Source organism: Cheilinus undulatus, linkage group 8, assembly GCF_018320785.1.
Source record: "Cheilinus undulatus linkage group 8, ASM1832078v1, whole genome shotgun sequence".
In the NCBI taxonomy this organism is placed as follows: Eukaryota; Metazoa; Chordata; class Actinopteri; order Labriformes; family Labridae; genus Cheilinus; species Cheilinus undulatus.
The window spans coordinates 42410020-42428855 of NC_054872.1; the positions used below are offsets into that span (position 1 = coordinate 42410020).

Genomic DNA, 18836 nt, shown 5'->3' on the forward strand with positions numbered 1-18836 from the left:
CCACTTTTCACCATTTTACATCAATTTATGCCTGTTTTTTTAAACCTTATTTGCCAATTTTATACCACGTTTTGCCTTTTTTTTTTTTACCTATTTCTGCCCCATTTAAACCATTTGTCAATTTTTGCCTTTATTTTGCAATTAATAATTATCTTCCCTTACTTTTGTTTAAATTCCTCCCACTTTATTCTCTGGTATCCTGACGTTTGTGCGCATCATAACTTAGTGATGAAGTCTGACATTATTTTCCTAATGGTTTAGTCAGTGTGCTCATCCAACATTACAAATAAAAAAAAGGTAATTTTGTTTTAAGAAAAGGGGTTTACATTTTGAAAATGCTATATTGTACTCCAGCATAAACAAAGGTGGTTCAGATTCAGGTTAAATATAAAATATGGATATCACAGCTTTGCTTTACAATGGACCATGACTTTCCTGACCTCCATGGGGCCCCTGTTTGGCAGGGCCCCAGAAAGCTTGCCCCATTATTGCCGTAATAGTCATATCAAGTCAAGCAGGTCATGGAAATGCACAGAAATGGCAAACAAAGCAACTATCTTTTCTTCAATTGCCCCCTCACCTGCCTGCTTACTAAAAGTGAATTTTCCTGAATATCTCCTGCTGTTCTCACATAACTTCACTCTGACATGTGGCAATTTATGAAGGGTCTGGCAGGAAGAGTTGAGGAAAAGTTGGGAAGAAGAATAAGGCAGTTGTCAGGCACACAAGCAAATTATCTGTAAAAAATTAAAATTTGTGAAAGTTTAGTCAGGAGGTAGGACCAAACAGGCTTGGTAATGTACTGGGGTCCCTTATTCCCCTCATCGTGAGTTACTGCAGATTTCAGTGTTACCATCTTCAGCTAGCTATGCCTTCATTCTGAAAGTACATCTTTGGATGCAAGAATTTTAAGAAAAACTTGGTCACAATCTGTTCTGAATCTGGTTCTAGTTCTGGTTCTGGTGGTTCAAACACGTAGCACTGGACTGACCCGATGGAGCCTTCCATTGGGCCAGTTGTAGCAGTTTTAAAGGGAACCCTCCACAGTGAGACATGTTGACTTTATAGCATTACACTGGTGTCTTTCATTTGTACACTATATGGACAAAATTATTTGGCCACACCTGTTAATTATTGAAATGAGGTGTTTCAATCAGACCTTTTGCCACAGGTGTATAAAAATAGTACCTAGCCATGCAGTCTCCCTTTGTGATACACGTTCTGAAGAGATCAGGGATTTCAAGTGTGGTACTGTGATGGATGCCACCATTTCAATTTGCACTTTTTTTTTTGCACAGCATGCATAAACAGCACAGTTGTTTTGCATGAATACCCAACCTTTAATACTGTGAACCATGTGGTTTTATCCTCATAATCACAGTTTCATTATTTAATAGCCATAACTGCAGAGAAGTGTGTTTTTCCAATCAGTTAATGTGCTTTTGGCACTTAAATATATACATTTATCTATTTTTTCTGAAATTTAACCTTATGGTTGGCGATAACTTCCTCTTTTGTATAATAAAATGAAAAATCTAATTTTTCTTGGCATTGCACAGATTTAAATCCTACCCTCTTTAATGTTCATACATACTGGATTGAAAGGAAAAAAATGTAGTCTTTGTCAGTGCGGTTGTTATAGAGCAAGACACGAGCAGTAAAATCTCATCTTTAATTTCTTCATTTCAGACTTCTGGCCTCCAAAAGAGTAAAAATGTTCAGCCTTTCATGATATAAAGTCAATTTTTAAAGAAAAGGAAAAAAATGTGAGTATTGACTTTAAAGTTTGAGTTTAGACAATTCTTTTGTTAAGAGTTGTTCCAAAGTCCTTGAATATTTAGCATAACAGACAAAAAAGTGTCTTTTCAGTGCACAAAAAAAATCTGATTTATTTGTATTGTGCTGGTGATAGAAATGTTAGAGATAGAGATGACAAACCCTGAACACTGTAACGCCAGAAAATCTTTTACCTAAAGCAGCACAGGATGAATGCAAGATGAGATTTAGATAAGACAAGTTTTCCTCTTTCCTGAGCGTGGTCATATAAATGCTCTGATCAGGGCATAATATTCACACTTCAATTTGAATGATAACCAGTGTTTTCTCAAGACACTTTACAAAGAGGGCATGTCTAGACTGTACTCTTTGTTATATTTTTTATGAGGACCCAAAAATAGTCCACCACAAAGTCACAGTGGCAAAGATTAACCTCTTTTTACCAGTCAGAAACCTTGAGCAGAACCAGACTCATGTTGGACTCATCTGTCACAGCTGTGATGGGGTTGTAAAGAGACAGAGGCAGATGTAGACAGATGTGCAGATGTGCTCTTTATTGTCCGCCAGTGTATATAGTGGTATTTAGGGTACCTCATTTTCTGTAACCCCTTAAAGCCGGATATCTCTAATAATAGCCAGATAATTCTCATTTTTTGGAACTGAAATGTTTGTTTAACTTTCCATCGAAATCAAAAAAAAGGAAAAATTGCTATAAAATTTCACATATACTTTTTTATTTTTTTGTATCACATTTGATTAGTCGTTTTTGTCAGCTGATGATGCACTGGAGGGCGTTTTTTTTTTTTTTTTATCATGCTCTGATTTTGTTCAAAAGTTTTTAAAGTAATTACTTAATCCTGTTGTTCAGGTCTCATAAAAGTGTGTATCAAATATAATACACCAGGCTATAAAGGGTTTAATCCCTATTGAAGGAGATATTAAATCAACCCAAAAACAAGTGAGACTGAACCAGGAGTGTGAGCTGCCAGTGGTTTTAGGTGGGATAGCAGCCAAGAACACATATAGGTGAAACAAGTTCTCCTCTTTTATGACTGAAATTTTTCTTGTGCCTCATCGACAATTCAGTTTTGTGCATACTGTTGTTAATCATTTGTTTTTTCCTAAAGCCTAAATAACAGCACAAATCTAACTATGCTATCAGTCAAACAAGAGGCACATGCAGTGTTGGGTAGCATTACTTTTAAACAAACTTGTTAGACTGCTGTGTTAATCAAGGTGGCCAATCACAGCTTACGAATGAACTGGTGTTGATAAATGCGGTGTCAGAAAACAGTTGTCATTTAAATAACACGCCCCTAGTTCTGATTAAACAGCTGCTATGTTGTAGCTACACCGAGCTAATCACTGCACTTGAGGCGGCCATTGCAGATGGCCAGTTTAACTAAACCCTGCCCATAGCTACCGCCTCATTCTCCTTAAATCTCACTGATTGGTCCGAACCGTGTTGGTGCAGCACAGACTTTATTGATGGGAGCTTTTCAAGATGGATTTGCCTGAAAACAGTCGGCAAATCCATGGGCTTTCTGAGGTTAGCAGTATAGCTAATCCAGACAGATCTCTGTAGAGGGACATGAAATATTAAAAAAGAATGCAAAAATTCTACTTCAAGTATTGTTAAGTTTATTTGAAAATTAGACCTCTACAGCATCTGTCAAAAAGCTGACCCTTGCACTAATGCAGTCGCTGACCCCTCCTCATCATAATGTTTGAAGGACACCATTATTTTTTAGATATAGGGTCGTTTTTGAGCAGGAGCTACAGCTCTATCGTGGAAAAATGAACGCAGTCAGATGGATTTCTGAATTATATGAGTCTGAAGAAAAAATATATATATATTAGTTTTAAGAGTGATCTTTCTCTCTTCAACATCTGGTGCCCCTTCATTTGAGGGCCATTTATTCAAGAAGTAAGAGAAGAAGCCCTCGGTAGATATCCAAATCTCTCCAAGGTTTTTTATTTTCAACATACTAATAGAAAGTAAAGTGAAGTAAATTTCTCTTATATAATCCCCATCCAATTTTCTTTTATGAATTTTCATTTTTTAAATTAATGTATTATGTTTTTTGGACGTGTGGATTCCGTGTAAGAGTTCAGGATGTTGTTATGTTATTATTATTTCCTGTACAAGGTTTTTAGATTCTTTTATTTAACCACAAGTATTCTTGACAAGAATACTGGGAGGCCGTGGAGAGAGAGAACAGGGCCATACATAACAATACTACTTCTACACTGTTACCAAATTTTTTTATTTCCCATCCCAACAGGCCATTGAATGCATCACGCAGGGTCGAGAACTGGAGCGGCCTCGTACCTGTCCTAAAGAGGTGTACCTGCTGATGCAGGGCTGCTGGCAGAGAGAGCCTCAGCAGAGGATGGTCATCAAGGACATCCACAGTCGCCTGCTCGCTCTGGTCAAGAACCCTCCGGTTTACCTCGACATCCTGGGCTAACTGGAACAGACCGCCGAGTCCAGAGGGATGGGAGGTTGATTTATTTTATTCCATCTTTCCAGTCAGAGGTTATGCATCCAAACAGATTCCTCTTAGTGAAGTATGTCTACCTTTTGCTGCTCTCACAACATCAATGCTGCAGTTTTGCCTCATCCCAACTCGTCCCCAAGCCCCGCCCCTTTCTGGAAACCTGTCACATGTTTACCAAAGTGTTTAATGTTTATCTGGAGGGAGGTCAGCCTGAAACAGGGACATGCATGAATAACTTTATATGGCTGGAAATGTGATGGACTATCAAGTAAATGGAGGTGTGGTGATGTCTACGGCTGAGACTTGTATTTAGAGGAAATTATGAATGAGTAGATAAAAACAAGGGAGGGAACTTCATATCATGAGTCATAGAGGAACATTTTTCTGATCTGAGAACAGCAGATAGTCATTTGTACAGTATAGTCACTGTTTTTGGATAAGTTTTGATATGGGAGGTTATTTAAAGGCTTTTACTGAATGTATATAAGATATCAAAGTTGTACAATCATACCTTGGAAAGCCTGTTTGTTTCTGATGCGTGTATCATATGAGTATTTTTCAAAACCAAATGTCAGATGTTAACAGTGAAAGTGTGTTTACATGTAATTCCGTCTGGTTTTGCTGTCAAATAAGAATCAAAAATACGTCCAAAGAAGAAATGTCCGACCTGTGGCCTGCCTGTGACACTCAGGAGCGTCTTTTTTTGTACACATTAGCGATGTTTAACATGCTGCCTTCACAATATAAGAAGCACCACTGTGAAACTCAGTAAGGGGGCAAGATGGTTGGGAGGCGCCTGAGCGGGGCGATTCAGGGGCGACAGATGGGTCAACGTGAGAGAAACCAACAACAGATGGAGCTGAAACAGAGACCACCACCATGAAAAAAGAGTTTCAAAACCATCTTGATGCCTGTAAATGTCCTAACTCTGATTCCATAAAAGCTGGGACAGTGTGTAAAATGTGAATTTAAACCAGAATAAAGTGATCATTTTTTACCTAAATACAGCTCAAAGATGACACATTTAATGTTCAAACTAATACACTTTTTTGTTTTTTGGAAGTACACTCATATTTTGAATTTGATGCCAGCAAAATATTCCAAAAAAGTTGGGGCAGGGACAAGAAAAGACTGAGAAAGTTGCTCTTTAAACACCTGGAACATTCCACAGGTGCGTAGGTTAATGGTTGCAGGTGATAGTTCCATGACTTGGTGTAAAAGGAGCAACACTGAAGGCTCAGTCAGCAATGCTCAAGGATAGCATGAGGTTCTCCGCTTTGTGCAAGACATCATGGGAAAATAGTTCAACATATGATGAAAGCTCAATGTGCAGGTGGAAGGAATTTCGAGAAAAAGGCGATGTAACAGTGGTAAACATGCTCCTGTCCCAGGTTTCTTGGAACATGTTGCAGGCATCGAATTCAGAAATTGTGCATACTCAAAAAAAGTATAAATATAGCTAGAAAGTACCATGTATTTAAACTGTATTCAATTGAATTTAGGTTGAAAAGGATTTGCCACTCTTCATATTCTGTTTTTGTCCGCATTTTATTCTGTTCCAGCTTTTTTGGCATTAGGCTTGTAAATATGAAATGTACATAGTTCTGAATTCATGTCTAAAAATGATATGTTCATGTATTGTTACTCCAGCACTTTGTATATTGTCTGCCCCTAAGAAATAAACAGCCTTGATTAAAAAAAGCAGGAACATCCCTCAGCATCAGTCAATCCATCATTACTGTGAGCTTCAGAGCGAACAATGACTCAGGCCGCCGCCTGTACTTAAAGTTAGGCATCTTAACAAGGCTATTCAAGAGCCTTCTATTATTTTGACGAACTAATCAGCAACCTGCGACGTCTCTACGGGATGCTCGGGAGACGGTTATTGAAAAGGAATAATCAAGTTTCATATTGGCTTACAGCCGGCCCCTCCAGCAAACAAACACCATCCAAACCAGATTTCTCTCTCTCTTTGCCTCCACCCTCCCTGCCTCCCTCTCTGTGTATGCAGAGCGTCTCCAGGGAGTGGTAATGGATTGTGAGTAATGCTATCATCCCTTTTCTCTGTCTCTCCACCTCCTCTGGTGTACCGGGGGGAGGGATGAAAACACTTGGAGGACTCGTGTCTGCCTCATTGTTTCTTCTAGTGTCTACAAGCAGATTCAGGGCCAGATAGGATTAGTACACTGTGTAGTGTTTGTCTCTGCCATCCTTCAGGGCTCCATTTGTGGTTTCAGAATGAGCCTTTTTCATAATAAGCACTCGAGTCTCCAGCCTGCTTAGATATGGAATATGACTATAATAAGAGCCGGCCGTTTTTAAAATGGAACCCCTATTAGAGCTCTGCTGCAGGAAACTTTCCTTTTTAATCTTCCACCTCATCGTATAGCCTAATGCGCGTATGCAGCTTATTGATCTCTTATGGTAATTATTTCTTGTATGGTAATGGCACTGGCTGATTCATTTTGGTCTGTGCTAATAATAAACCACTCTATAGTCTTTAATATCCATCCCATGAGGCAGTAAGGAAGAGGGATGAAGGAAAAGAGGTGCTGGCACTAAATGTTAAAAGTTTAATAAGAGTAAAGGAATAAAAATCTCACCAGAAAATGAAGTGGCTGCTGGGCTGAAATTTGCTCTGTGTATAGTAGTATAGTGTTATCAATTGAGCCAAAGTGCACGTAGCACAAGTGCAAATCTTTAAGAAGCTCATTCTGAAGAAATGCACCAGGAAAAAGCATGTTAAACAAATTATTTATCCCATCCTGCACCTAAAATGCCCCATTAGGGGGAACAGACTAGTTTACCCGAGCTCATTGTTCAATTTCAAGTTCTGCCCTGTATCTTATCTTTTAACTTGCAGGTTGCTCTGATATCCAGGCTGTCTGAAACAAAAGCACTGTCACAGAGAAATACAGAAAGTGGTCTTACAGTAATCACTATAGGAAAAAAAAAATCACATTTTGTCACTTGTGTGCTCACATAAATCCGGAACAATTTTCAGTGTTTTCTTCCCCTGCTGCAAACCAATAGCTGGGCTTTCTGCAGACACATTTTGGAAATCCAGATAGCAACAAACCAATATCTTTTCTTCAAAATAAAAGCTGATTAGAAGAGAAGCAAATGAGCTGCATGATCTAAAATATATACTCTCATTGTGCAGCTCTGCCCTCTAGTGGTCACTAACTCACTTATCAAACTCAGTCTGAATTCAATGTGCATGTACGGTCTAATGTTTGTATTCTTCCATGTTTCCATATATATATATGCCTTTCCTGCTTTTAATAAGGCTTTGCATCTTAGCAGTATGCAGAATGTGGAGGTAGGCAGGTCTGTAAGTTGCATATAATGATTTACATACATGATTTATTTGTTTTAGTAATCTGGACGCCCTGGGCAGAGATCAGTATGAGAACTTCCCTCAGTTTTAAAAGCAATCACAACCAGTGAGCAATATAGTTTGAAGCATCTCTTTTAGCCTAAAAACTACACAACATACTTATATCTGAAATATATTTGCACACATATCCTACTATACTTACTTATCATCTTTAAGATAAGCATCAGAACTCAAACTATACACTGTAATACTTCAGATAGTTTTAATATTGTCAATGATTTTTAATTCTAATTATTAGATCTAATGCATTTTAGTTTTAGTCACATTTTAGTCTTTTCTATCATTTATAGTTTCAGTCTAGTTTTAGTCGATTAAAGGTCCTTGCATTTTTGTCTTTAAGTCCAAACATTTATTCCCTACCCTAAATCTGGTATCCAAACATGTTAGTGTGTTCTCGGCACCCTGTCCCATCTACACCTGAGAGGCAGAAAAAACAGGTATGCTGTGTTTTGACAGAATTATCCACAGTGAAGAAATATCATGGTTTTTGAATCTCTGCTGAAAACGTCAATTCATTCTAGTCTCATTTTAGTAAGTTTAGAAATCTACACTTACTTTTAGTCAGCGTTTTAGTCATCAAAGGCTATTTTTAGCTCGTCTTGCTCCAGTTTTTGTCTGGGAAAAAAGGCTGTTGACCCCCAGTTTTAGTCAGAGCTTTAGTCGCAAAAATAACACAGATTTCAACATCTCTGCAGGTGAAACTTGGGAAAGAATGCTCATAGTTGGTGCAAAAATTGTTCTTCTGACATAAATCATAATTTTATTGATTACATGTCATTTTACCAAACAGCCAGTCTATAATCTGCCTGACATTTTGTGGCTTTTTGAGGTACTTGGATGTCGAAGTTTGGGCTATGGGTCCTCGTTAGGGACATTTTTTTGGTTAATCAATATCTATTTTGATGCAATTTAAACTGATGCACACCTATGTGAAAGAGAAGCTCTTGATTAGGTTTGAAGAAAAATTGCTTAAAAAAGTTTGATCAAAATTAAAGCTCAGTATGTGTGCAGATGAATCAGAATTATGTCTTAATTATTTACATCTCAGCTATATTTTACCTCTAAGCTCTTAAACACTGCAGTATGAAAAAAAAATACTTTAAGCATGTTGTTAAACAAACATCAGAAATAGTTTTATACATGGAGCCCCACATTTTGCCTTTTATGCCTTTAAAAAAAAAAAAAAAGAAGAAGAACAGTCCCAATGAGGTTAATTACACTAAATTCCCGCCATATTTATGTAATGTAATGCAGCTTTAAAAGGTAGACATCAGACAGTTTTTATCCCTTTTTAAAAGGGATAGGTCAAAATTATTGATCTTCAACATATTGCATTTTTTTCAGATTCATGAAATCTGTGTTACTTTCATTCTATTGATTTTTTTTTTTTTTTAAATGGAAACCAGTTCATTTTTCCTTTTTTTTAATCAATTGAATATCACCTGAACAAATGATACACAAGATTCTCTGAAAAAGGATATTAGCTCTAAAGGATTATTTTTTAATTTAAAAATACATTCTACATTCAAAGGCACTGTATAAGAAAAAGATGCAAAGAAAGATCAAATTACACCATAAAAGCAGACAATGGCAACACAACAAAACAAAACAAAACACAAAAAGATAGAAAAACAAAAATAACTAAACAAGATCAGAATCACAAATTTTTGTCCAAATAATATATAGACTTTTTGGTATATTTACTCCTAATCTGTAATTTAAAATAGTTAAAAATACTGAATATGACTGACTGCTTGATAAGCAGATGATGGTGAAGCATATCCTCTTAAGTTTAGGCTAATCCCAGGATTTTTAAAACTTTCAGCTCTGCCTCTGGTTTATATGCATGTCTGATGCAACAGATCTGCAGCAAATAATTGACTTACAGCTTAAAACAGCATTTCTGATATCCATATAAAGTATTAATTCATCTTTAAAGAGAAAAGACTGATGACTGGTTCTCTTCTATTAGAATAAATGCCATCTCTTTGGGGTGTCATCTGTCGGTCTTTGACTATGTTATGGCGTTAATAGCTAATCAGATTATTAAACATAAGATTGTGTGACTAACGTGTGGGGCTTGGGCGATAAATTGAGTCCAATTTTTGGAAAATTTACATTTTGTTTGAAACTTCACTGCAGACATTCCAAAAGTTAAAGTTTCTGTCAAAAATGTTCATGTCATGCGAGTTCTGGTGATCCCTGTAAAGAAAACAGTTTGTCTTTTACTTCCATCCATCCATTTTCTACACTGCTTGTACCGTTTGGGGTTTTGGAGCCTATCCCTGCTGCCATTGGGCGAGAGGTGGGTACACCCTAGAATGGTCGCCAGTCAGCATGCAGCACATCTTTAATTTGTCTGTATACAGTAACTGCATGACTCCCCTTCCCTTGAACTGTGCTGTTTGGTTACACTTTAACATCAAAAAGACAATTCTGTCTACTTAATGTTATCAAGAGGCTGTAGACCTCGATGGCGGGGCATTCAGTTGCAGACCCACTTGCTGTCAGAGGTTACAGTGTCTATTTTTCACAACAGCAGAATGTTATGAATAAAAATCTTACATTTACTCAGGAGGAGAATGTTAACACATCACTAAATAAGGAAAACCCAAAGAGGGTTAGGGTAAGGGGGACAGGGATACAATTAAAAATGACACATCACAAACTAAGGCAAACAAAAGGGCAAAAAAAAGTGTTAGTGCGTCACTTCCTGCCCCACGGTCAAGATCACCCCATTGTAGAGGTCTACAACAGATGAGACCAAAACGCCCCACCATAGAGGTCTGCCTCTCAGTGTTACTGAGAAAATAAAAGTAAATGTGTTGAAATTTTTTTTGTCATTTTCAGTCTTTTTTTAAGCGGTAAAAAAAAAATCACTTAAAGTCACTTGATGGGTTTGGTTTGTGAAAATCTGAGATTTTTTGTTAGGCTTTCTCCCCCAGCCCTATTAGTAGGGAATGTAGGATCAAGACCAGTGACCCTGTGCATGAGACACTGTTTAGGGCACCACTGGCCCATTCTGTGGAAACTGGAGGGTCACTGGTTGATGTCCCAGTTGGACCAAGTCTGGCAGTTGGTCTGGTAACCAGTTCACTTCCTAAGCAGTGATGAGCAAGACCAAGAACCCCCAACTGCTGAGACGGCAGTCCTTCATGGGCAGCAGCCTGCACCCTGACGTTTCTCCATTAGTACAGATCCATAGGATCCTGTTTGTACATTTCAACCTCTGTTTAGGAGGCTAAATAAAGTACCTTATTTAAAAGTTTTAATCACATCATTTGAAATGATTCCCATGAGGCTTGATACATTTATAAAATGTTTCATTTATTACACCAGCCTAGTAGAACAATGTAGTAAATTAAAAATTATACACAGCAAAGAACAAATGAGTATTTATACATGTTTAAGAGTAGTTCATGGTTGGAGCATTGTATCAAAACAAAGGTTGTATAAAACATTTAAAAAAGGCACCAGTTATCTTTACAAACCCTGTGTTTCTGACTCTTGACATTGAGAAACTGTTGTATCGAATGATTCATCCTGAACACGTCTTTTCTTTCTTTTCACATTTTTAAAACATCCTTCAAAACAGTTTTTAAACAAGTTTTCACAAGACTCCTGAAAATTACAACCTGCATCAAGAGAAAAATGGCACGGTTCACACGCCTTTAAAGTAACAGTGGTCCGGTCTGGGGATTTTTTTGCAACTTGGAATAGAAAATTTGGTCATATTTAATTTAAAAAATGTGACTCAAAAAAACAATATTTATCAGACTATATGATGTGAAGCCCTGGACGCTCAGGGACTCAGAGCTGCTGAAACAGTTCAGGCACTGAAGGAGTGAGATGACGTGTAAAACAGCAGCTGAGAAATAAATGAGCTCCGAGCTGCTCTGATTCGATGGCACAGAAAAACATCAGAATCCAGTAATGATGCAATTCCAGGAATCAACAGGGTCAAAGGCAGGAACGCTGAAAGATGATGACAGTGGAGAAAATAAAAATCGATCGACGCTCAGAAACAGAGCGAGGTGGAAAACACACCATGGACAAATACTGCTGTGTTTTATCAGCGACATAAAAGACGATGTGACTCCTCTACTCTGCACGCTAACCTTGAAGACATCTTAAACTCCTCTGCTCTAATACAAAGACTGTGTGTGTGTGTTTGTGCTCTTTTGTGTGTCTATACTTTCTCTCTGCGTCTGACTTTTCTACTCCGACATCCAACACTCCTCTCTCCCATCATATCACGTACATTTTCCCTCTTATTTCACATTAAATCGACTCGCTAAAAGACATTTGTGTGAGTGAAAATGTTAGCTGCGTGCTCCTGTGGGTTGTGTTTAGAAATATCTTTTATCATTGGTGAGAATAAGAGTTACTAAATACCAGTACATTTGTAAGTGCTATTAAACTTATTTTATTCAGTTTGAGCCTTCCATGTGTTTGTCAAGTTAAAACAGAAATGATCTAAATCTGTGCCTACAGTGAGTGCTACATCTGCTTTACACCACTGGTTCCCAACCTGGGGTCTGGGCACCCCTAGGGGGTCACCAGAGATCTAAGGAAGAGGGGTGTAGGGTCCTGCCTGGTCTGACATTTTCAAAATAAGATGTGCACATACTTAAAAAAGAAAAATAAGGTTAAGGAATATAATGTTCAATGCCTGCCGTAAAAGATAAAAAATAAGGAGGATCTGTTCATTTTTCAGGGTAAAAAAAAGCAAATTTTTGAAAAAAGTAAACTTTTGAGTTGATGAAGCTGTATATTTACAAGCAATCAAATTCAGAATTTGAGTTTACAGTCATGCATTTGCAAGAAAAAAAATCATAATATCCAAGTTTAAGAAGTCATAAATTTTAACATTATAAACTCAAGTTTATAAAGCTACATTTGTGACAATCTTACACTGTAAATGTGCAAACTGAAAACAGTGTTTATACAGAAATGTGTCCTCTAAGTCCAGATGATAATGACAGTATCAAAATTCTGGGCTAAAATCAAAAATATCCCCTTATTGATCAGTCTCAGTGATAAGTAAAAAATTAGGATATTTCTTGTTAATTTACAACATTGTAAACTTGAAAATTTTGATGTGTTTTTTTTCTAAAAAATAAACAGATCCTCTTTGTTTTTTATTCTCTAAAGTGGCCCAAATACACCATCGTAATAACAGATAGTTTATACATAGATCTTCAGGTAAGAACCTATTAAGTAAATCGGTCGATTATTTAGAGATTCTATCAATAAAATAATGAAAATGGATCTTTGATTTGACTTAGCTAAGGAGATCGGGCCCTAAAGATAAAAGGTTGGGAACCTCTGCTTTACATCATAATGGATCAAACATTTTTCTGCTCTATGAACAAAGCACTATGTTGCAAAAACTCAAATTTTACCAAGTGGATCAGCCTGATCTCAAGGGGAAAAAATACACTTCCTATGAGCTGCATTTACCTCAAATGTCTGGAAAAGACCCATATTTCAAGATAGACAGGAAAAAACAAGCCGACATTGCTTGTAGTGGTAAGAAATACTTCGTTTAAGCAATTACAGCTTTATTTGGCCTTTATGTACAGTATGCTAATTTTTCCACTTACATTTCATGTTATTTCAACATTACTGCTCCTATGCTATATTTAATTTCAAACATGTACTTAAATTACCTGAAATATTTCTATCAGTGTTTAATGCCCAGAGAATCCTCAGTTTCTTCACAGGAAACACAGGATGTCGTGTCGAAGACTGCTACATAATGAAGCCCAAACTGCTACAAGAAGCTGCCGTTCTGTTGCTCGACCCTCGACCCTTGGCTATTAACAGTGTTGTCCCACTAGACATTTCTGAGTCCAGTAGAGATGCACCGCTCAGCTGAACTCACCTCCAGTGCTTACATCTTGTTTTGAATTACTCTGTTTAGTAAAAACTATACTCCATAAGGTGCATTTATTAAACAATAAAGCACCTTTCTTATAGCTTGGATGAATTTCACATAATGAGGGGGAAAAGCTGATAAAAGTGGCCTTACTATCTAATGCTTCAAGCAATCCCAGAATGCTTTGCGAACAGCCCACACAACAAAACTCATCTTTTGTTAGCGTTTTGATGGAGAGCCCCTTTGCAGCAGAATTTAGATACTGTTAAGGCTCGGTTATGCTTTCCGCGCGGACGGCTGCAAGGACAAAAACTGAGGTGGGAATCATGATGCGGAAACGTCTGGTGCATTTATACTTAGCACCGGCTTCCTCTTCGCCACAAACTGATAGTCTCCCAAAAGCTAGGGAGCAGTGTCTTCAAGAATCACATCTGTAGCATGTTTAATGCCATTTTGACATCTGGCCGCGTCCGCGTCTGTAAAAATTTCGGGGATGTACACAGCCAGACGAAAGTTGGCCGCACAGGACCCACGCGAAGGGGCGTGTCTTTATATCTGACGTCACGTTTGACCTTGCAGATGCGTCAAGCATACAACAGGCTTCAGGCTAAAAATAAACTTGGTAAGATTTGAGTTTTTTGTAACGTTGTTATTACTTATTTGAAAATGTTATTAAACTCTTAAATTTATGAATCTTGATCATTTTTGAAAAGTTATCAGTCAATAATATGTAGTTTTCTTATAACAAGTGAAATAAATCTTGAGACAATCACAATCTGTCATAATTTTCTTATTATTCCATTATAAAGTAATCAGTACATTTGTTTTGTCTTCAAAAATGGTTGCTGAAAATCTTCTTTTTTGTCTCTATCTCTATCATGTCTTTGTTTAATGTATGCCTGTGCAGCACCTTAACTCTGATTTTGGAAGTTGTACGATGAATAAAGTCATCATTATTCATATGAAATAAAGTGATAAAGAAATATAGAACAATGTGAATCACCATGTCTATTCAAAAATGTAACCTGAGCAACTAGAAGGGAAATAACACTCACCTGTTCCAACTCCTCATCATTGCAACTATCTGATTAACCAATCACACAGCAGCAGCCAATGCATTTAGGCATGTGGATGTGGGCATGTTGATCTGCTGAAGTACAAACTGAGCTTTACAAAGGGGGATAAGGTGCCTGAATTGATCTGCATGAAATTTCATGCACAACACTCTTTAGGATTTATAGAGAACGGCTTGGAAAAGAGAATCTTGATATCTACTGCAAGATTCAAATGGTAGGAGTTCAGAAAAGAGTAAAAACAACATGAAGGTCTGACAGACCACCAACAAGCAATCATATATCCTCCCCATTCTCATGCTTAGTTTGAACTTCAGCAGATTATCTTGACCTTGCCTGCATGTCTGCATGCGATGGTTGCTGTCATGTGACTGGTTAAGTAAATATTTGCATTAATAACAACGGAACAGGTATACCTAATAAAGTGATCAGTTACTTTACATTCAACCCAAATCTATAGAGTCTAAACGACGATATATATAACAGATTGAAAAAAAGGCTAATTAAAGAGGCTTAAACTATCACAAGTATGGCTCCTTTTTCTCTAAAACTGGACTCATAATCTGCAGATTATAGTTTTATCAGATAATTTACGATCAATGTAATAAATATTTATAATGCATGCACATACTTTCACGTGAGAAGACTATAAAATATATTCTGACACTTTTTTTTCACCTGTTTTAAGAAAAAAAATTAACCATTAATATTCAATTGATATTGTAGTTTAGTTCAAACCTTTTTTATTTCAAAAACTCATTTATAGTCCTTATGATAAGAGGAGCTTAAATGGATTTTAATATTCTTATCTTCAAAACATGAGCAGACATAGTTATCTTAATTTATGTTTATGCACCTTTAACAACCAATAAATATGGCAAATTTTTATAAATACACAAGAACATGATTCATTAAATGATTCATTAAATGTATGAATCAATATTATGGGTCATTAAGTCAACAAAGTACAATATAAAAAGGAGTGTTTCTAGTTTGTTAAAAGGTACAGGCTTCAAATACTGCAACAGCATAACATCAAATTATGCATTGATATACATTTTTTCTTAGTATCTTTCTTCAATCAAACAAAACTTGTAATAAAACACAACTGTCAGAAATTTAATGTTGTTGCTTATATGTAAAGGCTTAAACCTCAATTTTAGAGGGGAAAGGGATTATAAGTGCAATTGAACATAAAATAAATGTCAAGAAAAAGACTTTATGATAAGTGAAGAAAGAACAAGAGCAAAATGGTGCCATTTGCTCGGAACATAAAAATTGCTCAAGACCTTCAGGGGGCATGAGGCCACTATAGGGTTGCCGTGGTAACTCACTGTTATAAAAATGGTACCTGTCTTCTAATCACCACTGCAGCGCTGTAACATTTTTCCCCCTGTTGAGGGCAGATTGTGAGGTTTATAATAAGGAAGGCAATCAGATAAAAAGAAGCCTGCAAATCAATCGCAGTGTGTGCAGAGAGGAATCAATAGGTGGATATTTAAAAGCCTGCAACACAATCTGCATTATAATATGTAGAGTAGAGTCAGCGCACTGATTTGCAATGCCACATGTAGTCCAGTTATAGAGAATATTTTCTTTATAAAGTGACACAGGTTCTGGCCTAGTATCTGCAAAAGGAAGCATCATTAATGTGAATATAATCCCTGCAAACTGTGATTTAAGACGTTCCAGTTTGAGATTTTAACTTGTAGTGATTTTCTGTAAACACTGAAAACAAAGAGTTGATAAAAAAGGCACTTTGTGGATGAGTTGTGTTCCAACAGCAGGCTTCCTTCAACCCAGGCTTTGTTTTTTTTGCACATTGAGAAAACAAAGAAATAAATTAAAGACATTTGTACAATGGAGACATGTTTTTAGAATCCCACATGAGATTTATGTAACATCTGGGTCGTCAGCCTTTGAGTGAACACTGAGCATGTTATAAAATCTTTATCTCTGAATAATAAAACTGTAGATGTTAAATAACAACTACTCAGAGCTGCTGAACAGCCTGAACCTTTCCTTTGGAAAGTGAAGCAGCCATATTGAAGGAAAAAAAGCGCCACGCTCTCACTGCTCTTTGGGCTCACACGTTGTCGTCGTCGTTGTCGTCGTGTGTGCCTGGCTGGAGTTAGAGTGGCAGGGTTTCCAGAGCAGTGGGGCGCTGAAGATGCCGATGATGCCCAGGTTTAAGACCAGACTGACCACCAGCACCCCAATGGTCCCGAGGAAGGAAGGCATGGCTCCGTGGGCCACAAGCCAAGCCCTCCGTGACATCATGTCTGCTATCACTCCCTCCATCTGGAAGTGGGTCCCTACCACAGCGCTGATGTGGAAGAGCTGGTGGCTGTGACCTGTAAGAGAATGCACTTGGTTTTAAAATGGATGTACGGTGATCAGAAGTGCACAAAGAAAAACAATCCATCCGCAATCCATCCAAAACCTACCTGCAAATCTCTTCCTGAGATGATCTAGGGGAGTGGTTCTCAACTGATGGGGCATCAAGACCCATCACCATTTTATTTTACTCCATTTCCCAGACAAAAGCACGGAAATTTAGCAATTTCACAGGGATTTTCCTTAAAATCGTAGGAGAATCAGCATTGTTATCTAAAAAAAAATGGGATATAAACATTCACCATTTTTTTCCTGCCACACATTTGAGACTCACTGGAAAGAGCTATGCAACCCACTTTTGGGTCCTGACCCACCAGTTGAAAAATACTGATCTAGGGTGCATTTGAGCACAAATCTTTTCCACTTTTGAAAAGAATGCCTCACATGTTTTGTTTTATTCATCTCGTCATAATTTTAGTCCCTTTTCCATTGAAAAATGTTATTTCGTTCTATTTTTATGCTGATGATCTGCAACTTTATTGTGCCACTGAAAACCAGAGTTTATAACCCATTTAGTCCTCCCCTAGACTGGCTTTTCATTTTCTGAAGTTCAGTCAGGACCCCTCACCATACATTTTACCATTTTATTGCAATAGTTGATATACAGTTTTACTCTGCAGAAAAGGCTCTGCTCAAAAGATGCTCCCTTGTTTAGTCAAGCAGCATAATTTGACTTTCCAGGGAGTCCATAGCTAAAAACCCCCATATGGATAGACACATTTAAGACTGTGCAAATAGAAAATAATGCAATTAGTTCAGAAAAGAATAATCCATAGTAGCATGAGCCTGAAAATGAGGGTGCAACAAGCTTGAGCTATGAAAGAGGAGGCTGGGGTGGAGGAGACGAAGCTCTCCCAGTTCAGTTCATAGTGCATCAGCATTAATGTAGGCAGGGATTAGTGAGAGGTCATATTTCAATGGACCGTCCTGTGAAGGGAAAGAGCGAGACGAAAATTAGGATCAGCTGACCATCAGCTGATCGTGGCCAGGCATATGACTTCCATGTCCTACATGAACTAACGCTAGGCTCAGAATGCCACAGCTCAGCTTTTTAATGGTAAAAGTTAATACGAGGACATTTCCCCTATTTTACCCTCTCTTCATTGGATCCGTGTGTTTTAGGATTGATTTTAAAATTGTTTTATGTACACATTACACATCTTTTAATGAGCTGGCTCCTTCTTATCTTTCTGACTTTACAAAACCTCATATCTACCATGAACTCACAGATTCATTGATTGGTTGGTTCTGACTGTACCAAGGTCAAAGACACTTCACAAAAGCTCTGGTGAGTGACATAATCAGCAGTCCCCCTCACTGCCTGTTTCTAAATCAAAATTAAAAACCCACTTTTAGCTCTTGGCTCTGCATATCATCTCTGTCTCCAGTGGTCTTTTCATGTCCTCATGTTTTTTTTTAAATTGGCCCTGTGTTATATTGTGTTTTTTTATTGTTTTCAATCTTACTTGTGTTTGGTCAACTTTTGTTGTTTTATAATGTGCTTTATGTACAAACTTTGAGTGGGTTTGATTATTTCCCCAGAAATATTCACATTCTAGTTCACATAAAGGCTTGGTATAAAAGAAAACAACATCATCACTGCAGGATATGTGGTTGGTTTTTGGTTTTCTCTCTGTCTTGTATTTTTCCCTTTTCCTGCCTGTGTAAAACAAAATGACAAAATAACAGTACAAAGAACCCTTTAACCTTCTGAGGATAAACAGCAGTCAGACTGCAAGCACTCAGCTAGAAACCTTAGAGATCCATCATAGACACAGATGCACAAACAGTAGTGAATTGATCATCTG

General features: G+C 37.4%; 2 protein-coding genes across 3 annotated transcripts in view; one reads left to right on the forward strand and one right to left on the reverse strand.

The window, feature by feature from the left end:
• ntrk1 (neurotrophic tyrosine kinase, receptor, type 1) overlaps positions 1-5729 on the forward strand; it is a 121029-nt gene extending 115300 nt beyond the window's left edge. For both annotated transcript variants that reach the window (XM_041792552.1, XM_041792551.1), the window contains exon 16: positions 4062-5729. In XM_041792552.1, the coding sequence (XP_041648486.1) occupies positions 4062-4247 (186 nt within the window). In that variant the 3' untranslated portion in view covers positions 4248-5729. The remainder of the gene's footprint in view (positions 1-4061) is intronic.
• Positions 5730-10983: 5254 nt separating this feature from the next.
• paqr6 (progestin and adipoQ receptor family member VI) overlaps positions 10984-18836 on the reverse strand; it is a 39310-nt gene continuing 31457 nt past the window's right edge. Inside the window, exon 8 of the mRNA XM_041792553.1 lies at positions 10984-16985. Within this exon, the coding sequence (XP_041648487.1) occupies positions 16702-16985 (284 nt within the window). The 3' untranslated portion in view covers positions 10984-16701. The remainder of the gene's footprint in view (positions 16986-18836) is intronic.